This window comes from Chiloscyllium plagiosum, chromosome 12 (genome assembly GCF_004010195.1).
Source record: "Chiloscyllium plagiosum isolate BGI_BamShark_2017 chromosome 12, ASM401019v2, whole genome shotgun sequence".
NCBI lineage: Eukaryota > Metazoa > Chordata > Chondrichthyes > Orectolobiformes > Hemiscylliidae > Chiloscyllium > Chiloscyllium plagiosum.
Window position 1 is genome coordinate 3,607,872 of NC_057721.1, and position 18,070 is coordinate 3,625,941.

The following is an 18,070-nucleotide window of genomic DNA, read 5'->3' on the forward strand; positions in this document are numbered from 1 at the left end:
GTTAGGTTCTTCACTCAGCGAGTCGTAAGTTCATGGAATGCCCTGCCAGTAGCAGTGGTGGACTCTCCCTCTTTATGGGCATTTAAGCGGGCATTGGATAGGTATATGGAGGATAGTGGGTTAGTATAGGTTAGGTGGGCTTGGATCGGCGCAACATCGAGGGCCAAAGGGCCTGTACTGCGCTGTATTCTTCTATGTTCTATGTTCTATGTCACCGCATTCTAGCTCACTTCATTCAGGGTGGGCCTCTCTATTGTGTCTATTGGAATGTAGATACTGACCTTAACCAGGCCTGTATTCTCCATTAAAGTGAGAGGTGTTCACACTGTAGCATACAACATTATTATAGGGCAAGGCTGGATTGATACTCCCCTGAATCTGGGGGTGTAGAACCAAAGGACAAAGCCTCAAATATGAGATCAACCATGAAGAAGTGAGATGAGGAGGAATGTCTTCAGTTGGAGGGTGGTGAATCTTTGGAATTCTCTACCCAGAGAGCTGTGGATACTTACTCTCTGAATATGTTCAAAGCAGAGTTCAATAGATATCTAGAGATTAAAGACATCAGGTTGATGAGGATAGTGTTGGAAGTTGAGGTAGATCAATCATAATCTAATTGAATGATGGGACTCCACCTAAGGGGCTGATTGACCCGTCTTCAATGTTCCTGAATCCGAGGTCCAGAATCAAATCCATTGTGCTTAATGTTGGGACTCTGTTGGAGAGTAAAGCAGGGAGCCAGAATCTGTACTTCTGTCCTGTTTTGCTAGCAGAAACCCAGTAAAGGCTGCAGACTCCATTTGGAAGGGAAAATACAGGCGACTCAGAAAGCCTGCACTGTCAGTTCCATCAATGTGCACTTTCACCCTACCACACATTCTTACAGAATGTAAAATGGGCTGACCAGCAGAACAAGAGACGGATGTATCAACTTGCTCATCTGCTGTTAAAACCGTGGATGGTAACTTTTAGTTTGTGATCAAACAATCCATCATAATAACGACTGTTGGTGGGTTTAATACTACCCCACCTTTGCCTGGTTTGGTGGCAATAGGTGCCAGGCTGACCAGGTGAGAAGCTCAAGAAGCAAACCCTGTTGGGCAGGAGCTTGCTTGTTCAAAAGCACTCAGTGCCCGACTGAGGGAGCTAAGCATCAGGAAAATGCGGGTCGCGTGTGTGCTGAGAGTCAACCCTTGCTTACCTCTTGCTGCTGACCCCAGCCTCCCTCACAACCTCCACCCCACCTAAGGCCTGAGTCCCTTGGCGGTCCAGAGTCTTAGATGTACACCTTACTTCTCGGTGGTGGTACCAGATTCTGACTGACCAGCAACCCGTGGCAGGCAGGACCTGTAGCCAAGGCTCTGGGTTTTGGGCAAGGCCTGCTCTGGCCCAGTTAACTGTCTGATTGATAGTTCATGTGGCTGGCCTTCTGAAAGGCCCTGGCTGGGTTTTGGGCAAGGCCTGCTATGGCCCAGTTAACTGTCTGATTGATAGTTCATGTGGCTGGCCTTCTGAAAGGCCCTGGTAGGTAAGATCCCTATCATCTAGAATAAATATTGTCCTGTATTAATATGTCATTAACATATGCTCACAGCTTTATGTTGCTGAGGGCCTTATGGCTGAAGATTCTATTCTGCTCATTGGTGAGATGGCTACCCTCGTCTCCTCATTGGCCTACAATGGTTTCTACTGTAAGGATTAGCAAGGCCTAATACTGAGGAGATACTGAAGTAGCATCTGTTATAGTGATATCATATCGACTTGTGACCAGAAGAGCTTTGGATCTTAAGGGATAAAGATTAAATATCCAGGTCCTCTTCATAGTCTCTGTAACAATCGATTCAGAGTAACTTATCCTTAGCTGCCAACATGCATACATCTTGATCAATGCAAGACCCTCTTCTAGCTACACCGAGTGAGTTATTTTCTGTTTTTCACTGGGTCTCTATATCATCTATTCCTTTAGCCCCTCCTCTGCTTCTTTCAACAGTAGATTTAAAAAACTGTTTTTCCAACATCTCTCCAGCTCTGAAGAAGAGGCATACTGGACTTGAAACATATACACTATTTCTCTCTGCACAGGTGCTGCCAGACCTGCTGACTTTCTCCAGCCTCCTCTGTGATGGATTCAGTGTTATGTTTCTCTCTGTTACACTGTATTAATTAGCTCCTGCAGATTACTGCAGTTAAAGAGAATGGTGATAGCAAACTCCTGTGACTGGCTCCTGCATGACTCTCAGGATTGCTGCAAACTGCTTTATTGACAATAGTTTAGATAATCCTGTTCTCCATGGGTCCCTCTCACACTTGGACAGACTTTTCCATCCCTTCAACATAGTCTCCTGCACAAAACTGCTAATTTTAATCAACCTGCTCAGAATTGTTATCACACTGGAGTGGGTGGAACTTGAACCTGTGCCTCCCAGAGTAGGGACACTACCACTAGGCTAAGTTATATTGGGATAATATCCATCACCATCTCATTATCGCATCCCTACTGCATTCATCTCTCTTAGAAGGCAAACCTTTTGTTAAAATAGCTAAAAGAGAATGTTGTTGCAAATATCACATAACCAATTTCCATGTGATACAGGATGGGAGGTACCTCGAGGCAGAGTCTTACCCACTTCAGGTTATTCTATTACAGTGAGGAATGTGTATTGAAACTTTATCACTAACATTTTGCTGGTATTTCTAGCTCTTTGAGATTGCCATTCCTCTGACCAATATACCGGAGCTCTTGACTGTCAGGATTGCAAACCACACATCTTGCAAATGCATCTCCAGTCAACATGCTTACTCCATTATTCGAAGATCAATCCTCACACATGAAGACTACAGGTAAATGAAAATCCCTCTCACAGTGACACCTCTGATTAAATCACCAATGTGCAATGAAACCAAATACCATTCTGATGTTATATTTTTTACTTTATTTGAAAATAAACAAAATATGCGTCAGAAAGGGTGGTTAAGAAGGCATTTAGCACGTTTGCCATCATTGCTCAGAGTTTTGAGTATAGGAGTTGGGATGTCATGTTGAGGTTTACAGGACATTGCTGAGGCCTCTTCTGGAGCACTGTGTGCAGTTCTGGTCAACTTGTTATAGGAACGATATTATTAAAGGTTTCAGAAGAGATTTATCAATATGTTGCCAGGAATGGAGGGTTTGAGTTATAAGGAAAGGTTGGATAGGCTGTGACATTTTTCACTAGAGCATAAGAGTTCGAGGGGTGACCTTATAGAGGTTTACAAAATCATGAGGGGCAACGATAAGGTGAATGGCATGTGCCTTTCCCTGAGAGTGGGAGAGTTCAAAACTGGGGAGCATATTTTTAATGTGAGAGGAGAAAGATTTACAAAAGGCATGAGGGGCAAATCTTTAAAGAGAGCATTGTTCATGTGTGGAATGAGCTTCCACAGGAATGGTAGTTGCAGGTGCAGTTACAATATTTAAATGACATTTAGATAAGTACATGAATGAAAAAAAAATGTTTGGAGGGATGTAGAACAAGCACAGGCAGATAGGAAAGTTTAGTCTGGGATTATGGTCAGCATGGACTGGTTGGACCCAGGGGTCTGTTTCCTTGCTGTCTGACTCTATGAACGTGTTTTGAAAATGATAGAATGCAGGTTCCCCATGTAGACCCAGACAATGGCAAAATCCCAGTCTGAGCTAGGCTTTTCAGGGGAGGTGCTGAGCTCAGATTGGAGGCTAACCCGATAAATTTCGAGGGGAACAAGCAAAATGAAGAGTAGCTCACAGCTTTTGTACACAGTTTCCATGGTCAGAATCAGCAATATGTGGAGCATGACCAAGTCACTAAGAGGACAATACACCAGGTTATTACCAACATGTAGCTTCACTTATGTAAATCTCACTTGATGACGGTGTGACCGAAAGTGTAAACTTTCAAAACTGTTACAGGGAATGCTGTAAATGCTGAGTGGGTCAGGCCAGCATCTCTGGAGAGAAAGACAGAATTAACATTCCAGGACGGTGTCATCACAGAGTCCGCAAAGGTGGTAGTTTAAGACATTCAGTACTTTGTTAATTATTGTAAAAATATAATTTATTCATAGCATTCATAAAAAATCTTTAAGTACATACACAGGTACCAAAGCAGTTTTGTACAGTCTTTGCACATAAGAAACAAACAAACAAACATTGTGATTTGACATTCCCTGCAGCAGCATTTCTGACTCATTCAGGACACTATTTAGTTAAATTTGAGGCACCAAGAGGGCCTGACAACTGAACTCATTTTACTTTTGCAAGAAACAGTTTAGACAGTGGTCATTCCTCACTGCGTCTTGGCTTTAGTGTATCCTTCAGCACACAGTCCTGGATCTTGGAATGTGCCAGCCTGCAACACTTGGTCAAGGTCAACTCCTTGCTCTGGAAGACCAACAAGTTTCAGGCAGACCAAGGAGCATCTTTCACCGGTTAATGGGCCTCCACACGCAGTCAATGTTTGTCTCAGTGTACACCCCAGGGAACAGACCATAGAGCACAAAATCCTGCTTCATTGACCTGCTCAGGACAAACCTCAACAAAAACCACTGCCTCTTTCTCCAGACCTCCTTCGCAAAGGCACATTCCAGCAGGAGATGTGTGACAGTTTCTAGACCCCTGCAGCTGCTTTGAGGACAGCATGCGGTGGCGCACAGAGACTAGGCATGCATGAAAGATCTGACAGGCAGTGCCCTTCTCAACACTAGCCAAGCGATGTCTCGGTGCTTGTTGGAAAGTTCCAGTGATGAGGCATTCTGTCGAATGACTTTGACAGTTTGCTCAGGGAATCATGCGACAGGATCCACCACCTCCTTTTCCTGCAGGGTCTCGAGGACACTACATGCTGACCACTTCTTGATGGACTTGTGGTCAAAGGTGATTTTCTTTGCAAATTTCTCCACAAAGGACAGGCGATACAGAATGGCCCAAGTACTTGGAGTGTTCCACGGCAACAAGGCCAGGCCCACTCTTTGTTACACCGGGGACAGGTAGAACCTCAGTACACAGTGACACTCAGAGATTCCCACCTTTAAGTTTAGGTGGCTTGGCTTTTGAGCCACACATTGGTGTAGCCAGTCTCAAGCTGCTATTTCAGCTGTGAAGGGGTACTGCGCTATCAGAGGTGTTGCCTTCCAGATAAGACACAGGCTTTCCAAATAGAGGATGCAAAAAGATGGTTCTGCACTTTGAAGGTGGGGAGAGATTTTTTAGCTGTGTTATTGGACCATACTCCCCACTGGAGAGAATGTCATTGTGCCTCCATTAACCATAGGGGGTCTGAAGAATTTCCCAGTGGCCTTCTCACTGTCCTCACTTTTGTCCAATCATACATTGGATGAATGAATCCTTTTGGCCAATCCCGAGGCTGGTGGAAGGAGGTCATGAGCAGGTCACCCTTTGTCCATGAAGGTTGAGGCCCTTTTTACATACTGAGCGTTCCCAGCCCCCACACAAGATAGTGCTCCCTGTCTACTGGGCACCCCATCAAGGTATTACCCTTCTCTTTACATGCCCAAAGCCCTCACTTCCCTACCTGATCCCATTGCAAGAGTCTCCTCCTTTCATTTAATCCTTGATCCTTGATCTGGGAACTGCTTGCAGTTCCTAACTTGGCCACTTATGCCATCAATGCCACTGAGATGACATAGATGCTAGCTATTCTCAACTGGTCATTCAGATTGGCCGACAGCTCATATAGCTGATATCCTCCCAAGTGAGAGGTGGAACTCCTATCTCAAGTTATAGTCATACAGCAAAGACACAGGCCCTTTCATCCAACTTGTCCATGCCAACCAGGTATCCTCAACTAAATTGGTCCCATATCTTCCTAAATCTTTCCTATCCAGATATCTGTTCAAACGTCTTTTAAAAGTTGTAACAGCACCTGCAACTACCATTTCTCTGGCAGCTCATTCCGTAAGTGCACCGCATATCCCTTTGAAATCCTTCCCCCCTCACCTTACACCAATGCACTCTAGCTTTGGACTTTCCTACCCTGGAGAAGACCTTGGCTATTTCCCTTATCCATGCCTCTCATGATTTTATAAACCCTTAGCCTCCTATCCTGCAGAGAAAAAAACTCCCAGTCTATCCAGCCTCAAATTATAACTCAAACCTTCCAGTCCTTGTAATTTTTTTCTGTACCCTTTCTCGTTTAACAGCATCCTTCCTATAGCAGGGCAACCAGACAGTAATCTAAAAGTGGCCTCACCAATGTCGTGTACAACCACAACATGGTGTTCCAATCCTGTGCTCCATGGGTGATAACAGACCTTGCATTTGGAAAATTGTACCTCTTGACCCAACATCCAAAACACCAGAGTGAAAGACAGGAAGAACATGTACATACACTGCGCCTCTTTAAACTCAACAAAATAGCTGATACTCACCTCTTAGGACAATGCTTTGACCAATCACAGTCAACTTTGCTGGTTTAACATGTAAACAAACTTTAGCAGTTAACTGTCAGTCATCAATCTAATCCTATGGCAATGCCTTTATCAATCAGAATCCACTTGTCAACCAATCAGCATCTCCTTCTCATTCCGCATGAAAAAATATTGTTCCTTTTTAGGTTGGTAATTCTTGTGAATTATCCAAATGAGTGCAAGAGAAAAAGCTTTAACAAAATGTGTTTTTCAACAGCAAAAGTCAACATCCATACTAGTAAATGACAGATTTATTATTTAATCAAAACACTTCTGTACCTGGAATATAACTGAGCTCCCATTTTTGCCTACAAAGTAATAGTGACTACAGTCAGGAAATAGGTGACTGGCATTGTAAAGAAGCTACAACCATTTTGAACATGCCATATTAGTGAGGAATTAAACGCTCCCTGTTGTCCTGGAATGCAAAGTAGCAGTAGCATAGACAGCAAGGTTGTGAACCAGCTGGGAAAAATTGCCAACGTGTGCAGCAATTCAGAGGGATTGAACAAAGAGAATCCTTTTTGAATTATTGTTCATGCATCGAAAGCTACTTTTAAGTTTGCTGAGGTTAGTGTGAATGTTCCTTTTTTTGTAAGGGGACAATGCAGTGAATAGGACACTGCTTGTTTTAATTTAATTGTGATAGAGATTATAATTCAATGACAGGGACAAGGACTAACAGTCTGTTCCTGTTACTTCCAGTTGTCTGTATGATGAGAATCACTGCTCCAGGGGCCTGGTATGGGATAAAGAGAAATGCCACTGTGTGACTTCCCCCGTTCAGAGAGAAGATGGTGACAAAACTCGCTATTTCAAATATTTTGTACTTTTCCAATCAAATCGGTCTGCGTTGCAACTTTCAAATGTGTCTCTTTTCTGTCCAGAACTCTCTCCCATTGCAGAGCTGGCCATCTGTGGGCCTTATATGGAGTTCAACGAGGAACTGTGTGAGTGCGTATGTAGGAACATGGAAAGTCATGAAACATGCTCGCAGAAACAGAAAGCGTTTGATCCAGATTCCTGCAGGTAGGATCACTGAGTTGACATGAGAGCTATCAAGTGAATCAGTAAGAGAAGCAAATGGTCTCTATATTGGCAAAGGCCATTTGAAAAGATTTACAAGCATGTTGCTGGGATTGGAGGATTCAAGCTAAAGGGAGAGGCTGAATAGGCTGGGTCCTTTTTAATTCGAGGACTGGAGGCTGAGCAGCATAGAGTGACGAGCCAAGGCCTTTTTCCGAGGGTGGGGGAGCCAAAACTTGAGGGCATAAGTGAAAGTGAGGGGGCAAAGGTTTAAAAAGGACGTGAGAGGTAACTTTTTCATGTAGTGGTGCATGTATGGAATGGGCTGCCAGAGGAAATGATGGAGGTGGGTACAAAGACACACTTAAAAGGCATTTGGATGGCTATACGGATAGGAAGAATTTAGAGGGATAAGGGCCAAATGCTGGCAAATGGGACTAGGTCAGATTGGGATGTGTGGTCAGTGCAGTCGAGTTGGATCAAAGGGTCTGTGTCTGTGTCTATGAGCCTATTCTCTGATTTAGCTCATTGAGCTGGGTTGCATATAGCTTGGAGTTCCAAAGGCTATGGGAGGCTATGGTTCCCCTAGACCCTAAATGAAAATTATACCTGTAACTTTCTGACCAAGTGTATTCTTCTTGTGACACAACCTCAGCCTTTGTTATCACTCTCCTGCAAGCTTTGGTTAAAAGACATTGGCTAAATTTCTTTTCAGACAAACCAGGAATCTCACACAAAAGTGATGAGCAACCTGCAGCCAATGTCATCCAGTGACAGCGATACTATAGAATTGGAATGAGATTGCATTTCAATAAAAACATTCAGAACTTTCCAAAACATTTTTGAATTTGGCAAAGAGTTGTCATTGGCCGAGTGAGTGGGGGTACATCCTTATCTGTAACATTTCTACTTCAAGCTGTACAATTGCACTTCTCTTTTCACTTGTTTTCCTGTCTTTGTATTGCACAGAGATTGTTAGAAAACCTTGTTCAAACCTCAGAAGCCACCACACCAATCTTCCCCGACAGCAATCAGGAATGGGGTTCTGAGTATAACCGTAATTGTACCAAACGTGCAGAGGTCAGCCATGTCCAGCAAAATATCACAGCACCAGGGGCCCAGGTTCGATTCCAGCCTCGGGCAACTGTCTGTGTGGAGTTTGCACATTCTCCCCGTGTCTGTAGGTTTCCTCCAGGTGCTCCGATTTCCTCCCACAGTCCAAAGATGTGGTTAGGTGAATTGACCATGCTAAACTGCTCAGTGTTTCAGAGGTGTGTTGGTCAGGTACATTAGTCAGTGGTAAATGTAGAGTAATAGGGTTGGGGAATGCATTGGGGTGGGTTACTCTTTGGAGGGTCAGTGTGGACTTGTTGGGCCTAATGGCCTGTTTCCACACTTTAGGGATTCTATGATTTCTATGATAATCCAGATCCGAATTGAGAAAGGCAATGACAGTTTGGCTTGTCCACATATTAGAAAAGAAATGGGTAGCATCCTATTTTCTGGATCACCAGCTTCTAGTTCGAGTCCCTGATGGTTATGGAAGGTACCTATCTAACGTGGCCCAATGGGTTGGTTACCAGCCTATAAACCTTCACAATTGGCTGGCAGTAAAAGTGAATGTTTTCCCATTCTATTCCTGAACTCGTGCTCCAGTTTCTCCCCTGCCTCCTCTGTCTGAGCTTATCTACAACGAGACACCTTCCGTTCCCTTGACCCCAATTCCACTAAAATGCTGACTACCCCAAGTCCTCTCCTGGTGTCCAGGTTAGCCAGCAATTGATTAGATTAGATTACTTACAGTGTGGAAACAGGCCCTTCGGCCCAACAAGTCCACACCGACCCGCCGAAGCGCACCCACCCAAACCCATTCCCCTACATTTACCCCTGCATCTAACACTACAGGCAATTTAGCGTGGCCAATTCACCTGACCTGCACATTTTTGGAGTGTGGGAGGAAACCGGAGCACCTGGAGGAAACCCACGCAGACACGGGGAGAATGTGCAAACTCCACACAGTTGGTCGCCTGAGGCGGGAATTGAACCCGGGTCTCTGGCGCTGTGAGGCAGCAGTGCTAACCACTGTGCCACCGTGCCGCCCAATTGAAAAGGCAAGAGCAAGTCACTGCAGTATTTTAATCAATCTAATTGAAGTTCAATGCTTGGAAATGATGACAGGACTGATTCCTTAGATCATTAAAGTTAAAAATCACACAACACCAGGTCATAGTCCGACAAGTTTTTAGAATAGAATCCGTACAGTGTGGAAACAGGCCCTTCGACCCAAGGTTTATTTGGAAGCACTAGCTTTCGAAGCACTGCTCTGTCATCAGCACTCCGAAAGCTAGTGCTTCCAAATAAACCTGGTGCAGTGTGATTTTTAACTTTGTCCACCCCAGTCCAACATCGGTACCTTCATACCATTAAGATAATCAAAACAGTGCAGTAGTTCTTTAAATATGTGGCACTTTGGGCAGTAAGTTTTAGCATTGGCCCATGGTACAACTTTGTGTAGAATCAGGAGGTCAACTCCCTTGGAGGTTCAGGGTTTGTTAATGTCTGTGGGATTCACACTGCAGTTTGACAACTTCTGACTGAACAGCTACTGGCTGCAGTTGTCAGCAGGTAAGAGCCATCACATGGGGCTGTTGTAGGGCCAGCTCAGTGTTGGGAAATGCAAAGCTGCTGTTTAACATAAAGCCAGAGGGCATTGCCAGTGCTTCAACATTTATAAATAGAATCATAGTCAAACAGCATAGAAACAGACAATTCATCCATGCTGACCATGTTCCCAAACTAAACTAGTCCCGCCTGCCTGCATTTGGCCCATATCCCTCCTAACTTTCCCTGTTCATGAACATATCTGAATGAACATTGTAACGATACCTACAACCACCACTTTCTCTGGCAGTTCATTCCACACACGAACCACTCGCTGTGTAAAAAAGTGGCCCTCGTGTCCTCTTAAAATCTTTCTCCTCTCACCTTAAACATATGCCCCCTACTTTTGAACTCCCCCATCCTAGGGAAATGACCTTTGTCATTCACCTTATCTATGCCCCACTTGGTTTTATAAACCTCAATGAAGTCATTTCAGTGTAAAAAGACCTAGCCTTTCCAGTTTAGTTTTACATTTCAAACCTCCATTCCTGGCAATATCCTGGTAGATCCTTTCTGAACCCTCTCCAGTTTAATAGTATGCAAGCCCATCCTCTACAGTTAATCTTATTTTTCAAGTAAAATACAAAGTCTTTGAAATTCCAACTCACACATTTCATGTAAGATTTTATGTAATGTTATTTTCTTTTAAAGAGTACTTTCATTTAAAAGCCTTATCCTCTAACAGCTGCTGAGTAGCACAGAAATATTCATAAAAATAAATATGCTCACTCATTCCCTCCCTTAATGTCTGCATTGAGTGACCATCAGTTGGGGATTTTGACCTGCTTTTCAATTGATTAGCTTCTTTCTCCTTGGAGTTCACTATCTTGCCTAAGTCACTCCATCCATACAAGCTGCCCTCCACCAACAATGCAGAGTCAGCTATGTATACCCATCTACAAGATGCACAAGGGCATCTCACCAAGTTTCCTTTGACAGCATCTTCTAAACAGGTGCACCACCATTTGGAAGGACAAAGGAAGCAGAAACTGGCCTCACTACCCCTATTGTGTGTACTAACAGTTAAGGCTATCTCTGATCACTTCCTTTTATCCTCCTGCAACCCCACCCCTTTCTGTGTCCTCCCTTGGGGATAAAAAGAATCATGTCGCAAATTACTTACAACTGACTAACCTGCGGTCCTTCATTTTCCACATTTCTGCATTGATTTGCTCAAACGCATCCCACTGAGTCACTGTGCCTCTCCCCTCCTCCTTTCCTGTAACAATAAGTGCAAGGAGCTGGTGGTTATCTGTTATCATTCCTCTATTCAAATGGGATTAAACTTGCTTTGGTGTTTTCCCATCCTCCGTCTGAGCTCATCAGAAATTCCAGTTTCTCTCCTGCCTCCTCTCAAGCTCTGTCTGTATTCATCATATCTATGAGACATCTTCTGCTCCCTTGACCTCAATTCCACAAAACTGCTGATCATCCCATGTCCCTTCCTGGTGACTAGGTCAGCCAGAATTGTGAATACTTCAGCTGATAGCAACTCCTTCCGCTTCAAATCTTCAGTTGTTACCTCTCTTCTAAAAAAAAAGCCCTGGATATTGTATCCATCTCCAAACTTCTTTTTCTCTCCAAAATCCCTGTGTCCAAATGTGTTGTTTGTCACCCCCCCCCCCACCCCCAAATCCATGCCTATCATTGCCAGAACTTCATGTTTGAATTCTTACCTTCAGATCCCTGTCATAATGCCAGTGTAACTCTTATCATTGTCACAAATGGCATCCTGCTTGGCTTTTCCCTTCTTGACCTATCTGCAAACTTTGACACAGTGACCACAACTTCCTCCTCCAATCCCTCTCCACTGTTGTCTACCTGGTTGGCATTGGTCTTACTTGCTTCCTATTATCCATCTCACGATAGCCAGAAATCCATCTCAAATGTCTTCTTTCCTTGCACTGTTTTAGAGGTGTCCCACAAGCATCTGTCTTTAGCTCCTTTCTATTCTTCATTCTTATTCTGTTCCTCAGTTAATTTAATCCAGACACACACACTGACAACACCCAGCTCAACATCATCACCATCTCCCTCAACCCTCCAAGTCTTTGTCAGATTACATATTCATTACTGGATGAGCAGAAATGTCTTCCACGGTAGCACAGCGGTTAGCACTGCTGCCTCACAGTGCCAGACACCCGGGTTCAATTCCCACCTCAGGCGACTGACTGTGTGGAGTTTGGACATTCTGCATGGGTTTCCTCCCACAGTCCAAAAATGTGCAGGTTAGGTGAACTGACCATGCTAAATTGCCCATGGTGCTAGGTGTAGGGGAATGGGTTTGGTTCAGTGTGGACTTGTTGGGCCGAAGGGCCTGTTTCCACACTGTAAGTAATCTAAATGTTGGGAAGTCTGAAAAAATTTTATTGTCTTTGGTCTCCACAACCTCCTTTCTCTGGCCTAAACCTAATTCCACCTCTGCATCATTGTTTATGTCTGCTCCTGCCTCAAATCATCTACTATTAAAACCTTTCTCCATGCGTTTGTTATCTCTAGTTTTGAATATTCACAGTCCTGCCTAATCTGCCATGTTGTACCTTCTGTAAACTTGAGATCACCCAAACTGCCGATGCCCATGTTCAAACTCGTACCAAATGCCATTCAACCTGCATGTTTGCTAATCTACATCCTAGGGGACTGTCGTTCCTCATTCTTGTCAATTTACCTTGCTGAGTGTTCCGAAGAGTCATCAATGGACTCAAAATGTTAACTGTTTCTTGCTCCAAAGATGCTGCCGACTTGCTGAATTTCTCCACCACTTTGTTTTTATTTTCTGTTCTAGATTGGTTCCTTGTCAAGCAACAACTTAATTTTACAATTCTCAACCCTATTTTCAAATTTTTCTGTGCCCTTGTATTTTCTTATCCAACACACAACCCTCTGAGATTTCTAGGAGAAAATGAAGACTGCAGATGCTGGAGATCAGAAGCACAGCAGGTTAGGCAGCATCCGAGAGGCAGGAGAATCAACATTTTGGGCAAACGCCCTTCTCAGGAATCTGAGATTTCTGATATTGGCCTTTTGCACGTCTGATTTCAATTGCTGCACCACTGGTTTCAATACCCCAAGCTTAGTGATTCCCTCCTTACATCTCAATGTTCCTACCCCTCTACTTCCCTTTTAAACTCTCTTCAAAACCCATATCCTTGATTAAGCCATTAATCATCAGCCCTAATATCTCTTTATGTGGTTTGATGCTACATTTTGTTTCATTAGGTTCTTGCCAAGTGCATTAGGATGTTGATGAATGAACTACAATAAATGTTATTGTGCCCATCTTCATAAGGTTATTAGGAAGAGGTTTTATCTCCTTCGGCACTAATTAATTTTTAAATTGCCAATTGATTGACAGCATTTTTAAGCTACTCTTTATTCCTGTTACAGTTGTGTGGATAGACCTGCCTGTATTTACCACAGTAGATCCTGTACTGCGGGGAAGGTCTTCAATGATAAGCATTGCCAATGTGTGTGGAAGAATAAACATTGATATAATACACTGACGGAAGGTGACTGAAAATCATGGATTTTGACTTTAATAATAAAGTGTTAGTTCTACATTTCTGGCTTTGTTCTAATTTATACAGTATAATGAAGTAAAATATTAAACCACTTAGCAGTAATGGATGTCTTATGTCCATAATTTCTAGAATATGAGAAGCATACTATGTACATATGATTAGTTAAAAATCTCTCAACACCAGATATAGTCCAGCAGGTTTATTTGGAAGCACTAGCTTTCAGAGCACTGCTCCTTCATCAAGTTGTTGTCACCTGACGAAGGAGCAGTGCTCCGAAAGCTAGTGCTTCCAAATAAACCTGTTAGACTATTACCTGGGGTTGTGTGATTTTTAACTTTGTACACCCCAGTCCAACACCAGCACCTCCAAATCATACATATAATTGACATTTGTGCAAATTGACTTGTTGAATTACTGGTCAAAACGCACAATATATAGCAATGTCTTAACGCTCAACGTTACTTCTCTCTTCTAGATTAGGTTAGATTAGATTAGATTAGATTAGATTACTTACAGTGTGGAAACAGGCCCTTCGGCCCAACAAGTCCACACCGCCCCGCCGAAGCGCAACCCACCCATATCTCTACATTTACCCCTTACCTAACACTAGGGGCAATTTAGCATGGCCAATTCACCTGACCTGCACATCTTTGGACTGTGGGAGGAAACCAGAGCACCCGGAGGAAACCCACGCAGACACGGGGAGAACGTGCAAACTCCACACAGTCAGTCGCCTGAGGCGGGAATTGAACCCGGGTCTCTGGCGCCGTGAGGCAGCAGTGCTAACCACTGTGCCACCGTGCCGCCCACCATATGTTCCACATTTATTTTCCCCTTCCACCAACTCTTGTGCCCAAGCCATTCTGATTCCCAGCCAGTCCAGTCATAACTTGTTCCTCTGGCATTACCATTCTAAGAAGAGGCATTCACTGTCCTGCTGTTACTTCTTGCTCATAATGTAAAGAAAAAGGCCAAAGGTCATTAGACTAAACAGGTAGCCTAGTCTTGGGTTAAAATGCCAAAAAATTGTAAAGTAAGACAAGTCTATTAAATGGAAGTGTATTCTGTAAAGGACTGCTTGTGACATTTGATTTCACAGGACTAACATGTCTCAAATCATAATCTGAGCCAAAATGATTGACAGCAATGTTCGAGCAAGTTGGACCACTGATCAATACGTGGGAATACGTTGCTGCAATCACTGAGACATGGTTAAAGGACAGGACGAGCAACTCAACATTCCAGGATTGGAAGTAGGAGTGTGGAATGTCAGAGGAGTGGAAGCTTTGCATTATTGATAAAGGAAATTGTCACTGCTGTAATGAGGAAGAAATGTTAGCTGAGAAATAAAACAAAACTGCAATTACTTTGCTGGGATTATACTAGAGGCTTCCCAACAGATAGAGGGAGATGGAGGAGCAGATATTTATGCAAATCACTGAAAGATGTAGGAGAGATGTATAGTGATAAGGAATTTCAACTTTGTTAACACTAATGCAGACTGCCTTACTATGAAAGGATGTGGAATTCGTAAAGTGCATAGCGACAAGAGATGGGGGCAGTGCCAGATCTAAGGTATGAGGCTGGTCAAGTGACTGAAGTTTCAGTGGGCAGGCATTTTGGAGATAGTGACCATAATTCTGTAAGTTTCAAAGTCATTTTAGAAAGGGATAAGGGTATTGCAGAAGTGTCTAAATTGGGGAAAGGCCAATTTCAATTTCATTAAACAAGATTTGACAAACATCGACTAGCAGTTAAGTCTACATTTGGAAAGTGGGAGTCTTTTATAAATAGTATACTTAGAATTCAGGGCTAGCGTGTTCCTTTAAGAATGAAGGGCAAGTGCGGTAAGTCCAGAGAGCCTGGGTATCCAGGGATATCAAGAGTTTGATAAAAAAATAGAATGAAGCATATGTCAGGAACAGTGCATTAAAAAAAACAGGCCTGGCCCTTGAAAAGTATAGTGTAGGGAAGTAGTTAGAAAAGAAAGGAGAGGGGCTAAGAGGGGCACAAAATATGGGATTAAAGAAAATCCAAGGCACTTTATAAGTGCATTAAAAGGGTTATTAGGGAAAGAGTGGGGTCTGTTAGAGACCAAAGGGCAACCTGTGCTTGGAGCCAGATCTCATGAGTGTAGTATTAATTGAATACTTCCCATCTGTATTCACAATGGAGGAGGACACTGCAGCCAGAAATTTCAGGTGGGATGGTTAGGTTTGTGTACATGTTCAGATTAATAAGGAGAAAATATTAGATATTTTAGTAGCCATAAAAAAGCATAAAAGCCCAGGGCCTGATGAAATTCATCCCTCGCTGCTATGGGAGGCAAGGTAGAAACTTGCCACAGATGAAGGACCAAATGACTGAGGATAGCTAACGTGGTTCCTTTGTTCAAAAAGGGCAGCAGGGATAGGCTAGGTAATTACGGACCAGTTAATCTGACCTCAATAGCGGAAACTACTGGAAAACATTCTGAGGGACAGGATTATTCAACACTTGGAAAAGCAAGTGTTGATCACGGATAGTCAGTACTGATTTGTTCAAGGGAGATCCTGTTGACTAATTTAATTTTGAGTTTTTATTTGTATTACCAAATATACTTATGAGGTTTACATGGATTACTTCAGTTATGAGGAGAGACCGGGTAGGCTTTTCCTTGGAACAGAGGAGATTGAGAAGGGATTTGATTGAGATATAAGAATTATGAGAGGTAAAGACAGGGTAGATCTTGAGAGTCTCTTCCCCATTACAAATATGTCGAAGACCAGAGGACACAAGTTTAAGGACAGGAGTAAGTGGTTTTGAATTCTGACAAATTTTTTTTCAGAGGGCTGGAGAGGAATATAACAAACTGCTTGAGAGGGTGGTGGAGGCAGTACTCTAGCAACATTTAAGAAATATCTGGATGAGCAGTTAAAATGCTAGGGCATAGTAGGTTATGACTAAGTGCAGGTAAATGGGATTAGTGTAGTTTAGTGTTTGTTGGTTTGCACAGACACAGTAGGCCAAAGGACCTATTTATGTGCTGTATGATTCTATTGTTTCACTTTAAAGACCAAATATAACTGCACAGTGTTGTTGTAAGATAGGTCAACATTGGCACAAAATGCTGCAATTGTAGGGCCTTATGTACAAAATACCAGTTAGGTCAGGCAAATGAATATTACTAGCATGGTTATGATAATCCTTTGCGCATCTCCAATTTCACTCACACTACTATTGGTGGCTATGCCTACAGCTGCGAGGACCCAATGCCTCAGATTTCCTTCCCTCTCTCCTCCTTTAAGGCTACCATTCAAACTCACTTATGTCTAATTTTCAATTATCTGTACGAATACCTCTGTACATGGATTGATGAAGTTTTTGTTTTGCAATGCTTCTGTGAAGTTCCTTGGAATGCTTCATTACATTCTGGGTGCAATATAAGTACAAATTATCCTTGTTGGCAGTTCAATGTGTGGAAACACAGACAAAGCAGTGAGACCTGTTACTGACATATCCAGCATTTGGACCCTTGTAGAATGCTTGGTACTCCTCCTATGACCTGGAGAGGCATAAGTGCAATAAATGCTTCTTGCTGCTTGAGCTCGAGGTTTCTGAACTTCCAGAGGGGCTGGAGTCACAGCAGGATATGGGGAAGGCGGTAAATTACTTTGAGTTCACATACCAGTGGATGAGCACAGGTGAACAAAGGGGGTGGACAACAAAGAGGGTAGAACGAAGTAGGCACTGCAGCTGTCTTCCAAGAATACAGTCATCTAAAATTGGATTTATGTTAATATCTTGGTGTAGGAAAGCAATCTACAGTGCATCCATGGCACTATGGAGTATTTGTAGATGCGCATGCAATACTGCAGTTATGGTGGTCCAACAGTCAGATGTTTCTACAACTGTCAATGTGAATAATAGTGTATTACAAAATAAAGGACATTACTGTGAGGACGAGGAATACACTGCAGAGAACTAGGGCAACCTGAAGTCTTAATCCAAGTGGAAACCAACGGCACAAGAGAGGGGACCCTGAAGGTTTCAGCTGCTGAGAAAACTAAAGAGCAGAATCTCAAAAGTGACTCTTGGTGTGACACTGCAGTCCAATCAGAGTGGTTAGTAGTGTGGCTGGAAAACTTCCCTGGGCATCAAGATCAACACTAAGCAGAACAACTGATAAAAGATGAACGGAGGGCAGATCAAAGGACAGCATTTGGAGGCCACAAGCTGGAACAAAACTCACTGACGTCTGGTTCACACAATAAGGATGAGCCAAACCTGCATTGCCCACATTATGTGAAGCATTAAATAAAAGTCTGTACAAATGGGAGGGTTGGCAGTGATTCAGCGATGTGGGGCAAGTGGATGACTTTTTTTGTTGGGGTGAGGGACAGAACAAGAGGATGATCAGGGTGAAGATGGTGGGGGGG

At 43.2% G+C, this 18,070-nt stretch overlaps 1 protein-coding gene across 2 annotated transcripts in view; it reads left to right on the top strand.

The window, feature by feature from the left end:
- Window positions 1-13,862, top strand: part of vegfd (vascular endothelial growth factor D) — a 33,853-nt gene extending 19,991 nt beyond the window's left edge. The window contains exons 4-7 of one of the 2 annotated variants that reach the window (XM_043700300.1): window positions 2,699-2,841; window positions 7,150-7,241; window positions 7,332-7,473; window positions 13,519-13,862. In XM_043700300.1, coding sequence (XP_043556235.1) covers window positions 2,699-2,841; window positions 7,150-7,241; window positions 7,332-7,473; window positions 13,519-13,621 — 480 coding nt within the window. In that variant the 3' untranslated portion in view covers window positions 13,622-13,862. The remainder of the gene's footprint in view (window positions 1-2,698; window positions 2,842-7,149; window positions 7,242-7,331; window positions 7,474-13,518) is intronic. The other variant, XM_043700299.1, reaches the window with a different exon arrangement.
- The last annotated feature ends 4,208 nt before the right edge of the window (window positions 13,863-18,070 follow it).